At 32.8% G+C, this 8,931-nt stretch overlaps 1 protein-coding gene across 1 annotated transcript; it reads right to left on the minus strand.

The window, feature by feature from the left end:
* Positions 1-5,321: 5,321 nt before the first annotated feature.
* LOC132301696 (secreted RxLR effector protein 161-like) lies at positions 5,322-5,852 on the minus strand. Its single transcript, XM_059798929.1, has one exon. It carries the CDS (start codon positions 5,850-5,852, stop codon positions 5,322-5,324), a length of 531 nt encoding a protein of 176 aa, XP_059654912.1.
* Positions 5,853-8,931: the final 3,079 nt, after the last annotated feature.

Genomic DNA, 8,931 nt, shown 5'->3' on the forward strand with positions numbered 1-8,931 from the left:
CTAAACAACTTGCTCTAGGTTTTTGAAATCCAAATCATGCCTTTAACTGCAAGAGGAAAAAAAAAAAAAGGGAAAGTTAGATTTTGGTGACTGAAATTATACATAATTGCTCTAAAGTGACCTTAAAGTCAAGAAAAGTTGAATAGTCACTTATATTGAAACTTAATTGTTATTAAGTGGCCATTTGAGGATGATTTGGTCAAAAATACTTAAAAATTTGATAAATATTCAAAAAATAAATTTTAAAAGACAAAATTGTCATCCAATACATATAATAGCTCATTGAATTCCTCCTCCTCCTCTCTCTCTCTCTCTCATCCATTGTTTTCTTTTTTTTCTTTTTAGTTTGCAAATAGAAATTTAAAAAACTAGAATTTCTTTATCAACATTATCTCTTTTCCACTCGTATCTCTTTTCAAGGCTCTCCAACATGATCGCAAAACATAATATATACAGTGGCAAATCAAGAAAGGAAGTTCAATCCCAAAATGCTCTTTATAGAATATCTATAGAGGTGAGGACCCTTCTCAATGATGTAATTGTCTATTTAGAAAGAAAGCATGGCTAGCCATAGATAGATTTTGAAAATAAATAAATAAAGAAGAGGCAAAAGTTTTTGGAAGAAATAATTTTTCAAACATTCTAACAAACAAATGAAGTGCATTACAAAGTAGTATAATTTTGGGACGTGAACTAATAATGGCAATGTCTAAGGTGAATACATTCACTTTCAAAAACAAAGTGTAATTGCACGACAGGAAGTGTTCCAAAGCCCAAGCAATCTCAATGACAATTCATATGACAACTTCATATTTTTCAAAACACTTATTAACAGGTGGTAAAATTCTGAAATTAATCATCAACAATGGTCATTATTTCTTAAATTATAACGCAGTAGTATTGAAATATTCCTAAAAATTATAATCTTATATCTTAGGGAAGATCTCTCAAACAAATCAACTTGTAAAGTATAATATCTATACCTTAAAAATAATGAATAAGAAAAAAATTTACAATTTTCTTGTCCCTCTTAAAACATTGAAGAAAGTGATGTAGAACCTCCGTCCTCAGTTCTCTTTTCTTCAGAGACCCACCCCGATATGGTAGAATGTGTTAAGTAAGTGTTTATTTAGCTTAATGTACATGATAAATTTGTTCACTTGTAGAATCATATATTATAAGAAGGTCATTTAAGTAATAAACCATCAAATGGTCACTTGTTAGCAATTAAGTTTTATGTTTGGTGACTATTCACCTTTTCTAGACTTTAAGGTCACTTTACACCAATTATGTTTAATTTTGGTCACCTAAATCTAATTTTTCCAAAAAAAAAAAAAATTATATATATATATATATATTAAAAAAATTAGAATTGTCTCACTCCAATTTTCTTGTAGGTTTACTGTATTAAAGTAATTATTTCATAATTGTATATATACGTATGTGTATATAATATGTAACACTGAGTTCTATAAAGTGATCTTAAGAGTTCTATGTACAAATTATTTGGAACAATAAATAAATTTAGGTTGGAAGGCATGGAAAAGAACGTGAATGGAGATCTGACCGAATGATTTTTTTTTTTTTTTTAACAGTGCAGTGTTGGATCTCAGAATTTTATGAAACAAATATATATTACTAAACATGTTTATTGTTTCTTGTTTATAAAATTTAACAAACAAATTAATGTTACCAAACATTATTTTGTTTTTAGACCGAAACACAGAGAAATAGACACGTTTAGAAATAGAAATTAAAAATATAAAACATAAACGTTACCAAACAACTCCTTATTTTGAATTGAAACAATTATTTTGGAATAGTAAAAAATGGCAAGGTGAATATTATGAATATAGAGAAAATATAGAACACTAAGTGAATATAGAGAAGAATATAGAAATGAAAAGAGAGATTTTGTTTAGTTATCAAAATCTTTCGTACATCAATATAGCAAGGAGTAACCCATATTTATAGTCAAAACTCTTGCCTTAATCACCATCCATAGTTCACCATTAACCAAATGCATTTACCCCTTTATTGATTACACCATTAACCAAATGCATTTACCACTTATTTAGTGCACCATTAACGAAGTGTATTGTGATACCACCAGATTTCCGGATGCGGGTTGGCCAGGCCCAAGCCCGAGGATATCCAAAACAAACGACAATAATAGAACACAGAATACAAATATGATAAAAAAGAATAAATAAGAAAATATTCTGGTGCATCCAATCCTCCATTACTAATACAACTCGGGAATCCATCTAGTGGACCCCTAATAAACAACCCAACTGAAGATGAACTAAACCAACAAGGAAATCCAAAATTAAATAAACACAGAAGTCCTACGTAATCGGAAGAATGAGTAACCGTCTCTACTCAGCACGAACAAGCTCTAAGACTATCCGATACTTGAAAAATAATAGTGGGTCAGGCCCACGAACAAGTTATACTCTAACTACAATCCAAACAGAGACCCGATATATAGATACATCTTAGATAACTCAACAATAACTATCTAATCCATAAATATATATATTCACACTATGGGACTCTCATTGGATTACAAAGGGGGCCTCAACCTGAATAGAAGGCAACATGCAAAACGCACCTGAGGTAGACATGAGTACCTAAACCTAACAGGGTATACCTCTACCATTATAGCCAGTTATGCATCCCAATGCATATATGCTTCCTAACCATCGATCCTAAGATTCAAGCCCATATTATGGTACCATAATCATATATCTAAAAATCATATCCTATCCATCCATAGGAAAACCAATTAGTCATTCAACTTGTTATCTGACTTAAATATAAGTAACAAATAATCTAGTTAGTCATTCAACTTATTCAGCTGATCTGACTTAAATATAAGTAAGATTTAATTTTATAATCCATTCACTTATTCAAGAGTAGGTAGGACTTAGTATTTTGAACTAATTCGTCCCTAGTATGCCACCGTCCCATACCGGTGCATACAATCCATAACATCCATGTAATTGACAGAACAGAATATAATGGTTTATCAATTAATATCCAAAATAACATTTATATAATTAACATAACAGAATTTAATGGTTCATCAATTAAAATCCAAAATAACATCCATGTAATTGACAGAACAAAATTTAATGGTTCGTCAATTAAAAATCCAAAATAACATACATGTAATTAACATAACAGAATTTGATGGTTCATCAATTAAAATCCAGTACTGTTAAATCCATTAGCATATAGACATTAATTACGCAATATGAGGTTTAATATAACATGAAATAATGTTTAGAGTCCTTAATATTAACCCAGGACAGTCCAGGAACCCCAAAAATATCAAAACCGTACCCAAAACCACATCCAGTACACCTTTAAGTATGAGAGCTGGCTTTCTCTCTCACAGAGAGCCGTAACCAAAAAACTTAGGGAGCCGGCTCTGTCCCTACTTCCTGTCATCATCTTCACCTCCGATAATGTTAAATAACCCTCTATAATGTTTTGTTTAAGTTCCTAGAGGTCCAACAATGTCCCGTATCATTCAGAATAACACATAAACTCAGTATGCATTAATACAAGATGTAAAATAGAATATGAGACAATTTGATCAACAATTAAATTTCAATTAATCAACATACAGAATATAGTTTAAAACCTAAATTAACATGCATACTTAATCATTATTAATATCCGTTTAGTTCCTAGAGATTACCTAGGCATGCACGGAACACAGGTCAAAGGAAAAGAGCAATAAATAGAACTTGCTTCTAGGTTTCGAATTGAAACCTTTAACCGTCCTATGTCTAGACTTTTTGGCGACGTTTGATTGTTGTTAACTCCTTTGTTGCCCTAGGTTCAACCCACGAGCAAGCGTCCAATACCCTTTCTCGGTTCAACCCTTATTATTGGCCAAACCCTAACTCGTTCTCTCTGTTTTCTCTTAAACCTCACTATTCGTGAATAGGGTTTGTGTTTTAAGCCTTAAGCAGACATAATATGATATATATATATAGGCAAAATAGTTTTAACCTAATTCTATTCATGTGAGGAGTTGGCAAAGCAAACACAGAAATAAAATATAAAATACATATATATATATAAGTCGGCAATTTTAATGAATATATCTAAAACCCTAAAACTTGATATTACATATATATAAAGAAAATATAATGAAGCTAATTTAATTATTACCAATTACTAATAATTAAACTAACCCAAAATACATATATACTCATATATACATATATATCCGTCCATGAGTAAAAACTGTACCCATTCACACTATCCAAATAGTCCATTAATCCTATCCAAGTTTAACTCCGTTTAAAAATAAAAATAATACAAACATGTACTTTCAATTAAACAAGTAAAGTAATTTAAACAATTATACAAAATAATTTCAATTTAAAACAAATAAACCAAGCTAAACAATTATACAAAGAAACAATTAAACAATTAATATTAAACAATTAAACAATTATAACCAGCCAAATAATCAATTAAACAATTAATTCAATTAAACATATACCATCAAGCCACGTAACCACATAGCCACATAAACAACTAAAAATGCACAAGAAATAAAATTTAAATTCCAATTATATCCTTTTTAAAATTAGGAGTATTACATGTATTTACCACTTATTTAGTGCACAAATTAATTTAACACTATACCTAATTAGTGGACACCATATATATTACACTCCCCCTTGGGGTCCACTACACAACACTAAGAATATGCCTTATTAAAACCTTGCTAAGAAAAATCCAGTGGGATAAAAACTTAGCGAAGGAAAAAGAGTATAATATTGCTGTGTATATGAAAAATGGTATTTTATAGGTTAAAACTACCTCATTAAAACCTTGTCAGGAAAACTCAGTGGGATAAAACCTGAACGAAGGATAAAGAGTACAATATGCCAATATCTTTTCAATTTAATGCTCCCCTTTATTGTTGCATTAGTTCAACACTAAAGATCCTTGAGTTGACTCATTACAATATTGTGTACCAACCTTTTGAATGTCGTAGTTGGCAGTGTTTTAGTGAACATGTCTGCTAAATTTTCATTTGAACGTATCTGCTGAATATCAATATCACCATTCTTTTAACGTTCATATACATAAAAGAATTTTAGTGAGATGTGCAGGGTCCTGTCACTTTTGATATAACCCTCTTTCATCTGTGTAATGCATGCAACATTATATTCATAAAATGCTATTGGGCTATCTTTTATTGATGAGAGACCACATGTTGTACAAATATGCTGGATCATAGATCTCAACCAAATGCATTATCTACTTGCCTCATTGAATTGTGAGTATCTCTAAATGATTGAAGAAGTTGCAATCATTGTTTGTTTTATAGATCGCCATGATATAGCAGTGCTACTACGGGTAAACACATATCCTGTTTGTGAATGAGTTTTGTGTGGATCAGAAAGATAGCCAGCATCTACATATCCAATTAACTGGGAGTTCGATTCTTTTGAATAAAACAATCCCATATCAATTGTACTACGAAAATATCGTAATATATGCTTGATTTCATTCCAATGTTTACAGGTTGGTGCAGAACTGTATCTTGCTAATAAATTGACTGAAAATGCTATGTCCGGCCGTATGCAATTTGCAAGATACATAAGAGCACCAATTGCACTGAGATATAGCACTTCAGGACCAAGGAGTGTTTCATCATCCTCTCGAGGATGAAAAGGATCTCTCTTAATGTCAAGTGATCGAACAACCATTGTGGAGCTTAATGGGTGCGCTTTATCCATATAGAATCGCTTCAAAATCTTTTCTGTATATGTTGACTGGTAGACGAGGATCCCACTTGCTAAATGTTCAATCTGCATCAAATCTTTTCTATATATGTTGACCAGTGGACGAGGATTCCACTTGACAAATATTCAATCTGCAGACCAAGACAAAATTTTGTTTTTCCAAGATCTTTCATCTCAAATTCTTTCTTTAAATAAGTGGCTGTTTTTTCAATTTCATCCAATGTTCCCACAATATTAAGATCATCAACAAATACTACAATAATAACAAAACCATATCTTGACTTGTTAATAAAAATGTAAAGACTCGGTCTGTTCCTTGTTTTCGTTTTCGGCAATTTTCTTTTCTGTTTTTTTTTTTTCTTTTTTTTCTTTTTTTCTTTTTTTTTTTTTTTTTTTTTCCCATTTTCATCTTTTTCCCTATTTTTTCTTTTCCTAATTTCTCTTTTTGTTGTATAACCTCACTTTTTGTGCTCGGATTTGATTCTGGCTTTGCATGTATCCATAATATTTAATTTCTACAATATCTACATTTTTACTTTTGTGTAAAAACATGCTAATTGTTAACTTTTCTTGCAAAGGGCATGGATGCATAACTTTTGGTAATTTTCTTAAACTTTTGGGGTTTTAGCGTAATTATACAAAGTAATTATTTTTCATCTTAGGGACCATTTTGTAATTTAATTTGGAAGAAATTTTCAAAAAAAGACCTTTTTACAATTTCCGAAAAATGTGACAAGTATCACATTCTCATGGTGCCACTTGTTGACATTGGGGTGGGGAGACTTGGAGGCATAATCTCTTGACACATGGAGGGTGAAGATTCACTCATTTGTTGGCCTAGGATAGGAGCACTTGTTGGTATGGATGGTTGACAAGTGTAAGCTTGATTTTAAATCTTGAAAGTTTGCTTAGATTCATGACAAGTGTAGGACTCACCTTTAGTCTTGCAAGTGTGTGTATAAAAGGTAGTGCAAGAGCACCTAGTAAGTGGAGAATCTGTGACGTTTTCGATTTTCAGCATTATTCAATTTTCTGTAATTCATGTCACCGCAAGGGAATGTTCATCCTTTCACGTTTTGTGTACGGGATCTTAATAGTGTCTGATTTCATTTTTGTGCATTTTAATTTATGTAGATTAAGTGGTATTTGTAAATGGTGTATTTTTATCTATGTGGTGTAAAAGGAGGATTAAAGAAAAAAGAGAAAATAAAAAAAAGTGGCGGGACCCACCACTAGTGTAAATAATGGTTAGAGACCATTTTTGGTCTCCCAATTCTCTCTCGCCCCGCTACTAACTCTCTCACTCTCTCAAATTTCCAATTTCCATCTTCTTTTGCTTCAAATCTTTGAAGCTTGATAGTTCCTTCATTACTTGCCGGATTTAGGTGCCGTTTGAGGCAAAACGAAGAGCACGACGAGCTCTACGCATACGTGCAAGCAATTTCAGATTGGGTGCCCTCCTTGATTTTCGAATTCCTTGACCCATTTCAAGGGTTTTGCTCATTTTGAGGTAGAGGCTTCCTAATTCACATTATTCATGCACCTTTGTGAGTTATTCTACTTGAATTGTGTTATGACATGCTTATTGGTGTTAATTGTAGCCTAAAATGTCTTGATTGAATATATGTGAATATGTGAAGACTTGTCATGATTGTACTATATGAGAAGCATGCTTATGTAATGAGTTTTGTGCCTATTATATTGTTCACATGCTATGAATGGTGTATGAAAGCATGCCCTATTGTATTTTGTGATAATCCATTATTGTTTAAATATTAAAAGTATGAGAACATACTTACTTGTGTTGTGTCAACTTCCTCATTTTCATAGTATTGAGATCATGAGACATGCATGTACACCATTGGGTTGCATGAAGGGAAGAAATTGTTTTTGAAATGAAAATGGGGAAGTTTGGGAAAGAATATTGTGATGAAAGTGTTTTGGAAAACCTGGTCGCTGTGGAGTCACCAACAGGCCGGTAGGTTAATATAACCTAGAGTGAACTAGGGAGATTGCCCTAGCGTGGTTGAGCTATCCGGGCCCCATAATGACGCTGCGGAGTCACCAAAGGTCAGGGACAGTAGCCAATCCTTCTCTCGGTGCTGCGGAGTCACCAAAGGGGGTTACATTAACAGTTTGAAAGCGATGATTCTGATTATGAAATATAGGGAGCGACATCGGCATGCATTGCATCTCTATTGCATCTTATTGTTTGTGTTGAGAAGGATAACCATGTTGCACTCTCCCCTATGTTGTGTGATCCCAACTCCTATTGGCCTATTCTTTATTTTGGATTCACGGGGTCTCATGAGGTGCATCTTAGGCGTCACCTACTGAGCAAATTGCTCACCCCACTATATTATTATATTTTTCAGGTCATGGCAAGGAAATAGCGGATGAAAATCCTCCACAAGCTTAAAAGTTGTTAGAAGATGAATTTTTTTTTTGCTATTTTGTATTTGGCCATTACATGTACAATTATAGTTTTGAGAATGTAATTAAATTTGTATTCATGGCTATTGAGAAAATGTAATTAAGTTTTACTCACTCAAAATCAGTTTATATATTTTAAGTAACGTGTGATAATTTATGTTATTGATGGTGGTGGTATTTTTATTTGATGTTATAATGTGAATAAAATTTCACGTAAGTGTAGTGTCGTGGTGGTTGGATTACCAAAAGTTAGTGTATATGAGTTTCCACAGGTCAGTGGGAAGTGGAAGTGTGAATTACCCAGAACCGGTCGACGTATGACTTCCCAAACGTCGACCGGTATCTTCACAGTGGGGTCATTGAGACATACGTTCCAAACCAGTTGACGTATGGCTCCCTATACGTCGACCGGTATCATGTCCCAAACCAATCGATATATGGCTACCCATACATCGACCGGTATCTTGGCAGTGGGTTTTCCCACTGTTCATAACCTAAACCAGTCAACGTATGGTGTGGATACGTCGACCGGTTTCTGTCTCTTAAGTAATATGTGTTTAGTTTCCCAAATTGCACTTTGGCACCCAAGTGAGGTTACACGTAATTATTTTATGACCCACTAAAATGTCATAATTATATTTTAACCACCAAAAAGGATTATATTGCCCTGGACCTTATTTTGTTTACTACGTAATGCAAGTAAATGACTGTTTTACCC

The sequence above is a fragment of the Cornus florida genome, unplaced genomic scaffold (assembly GCF_030987335.1).
Source record: "Cornus florida cultivar Cherokee Brave unplaced genomic scaffold, ASM3098733v1 CherokeeBrave_3.0.0_Hap2_Chr03, whole genome shotgun sequence".
Lineage (NCBI taxonomy): Eukaryota > Viridiplantae > Streptophyta > Magnoliopsida > Cornales > Cornaceae > Cornus > Cornus florida.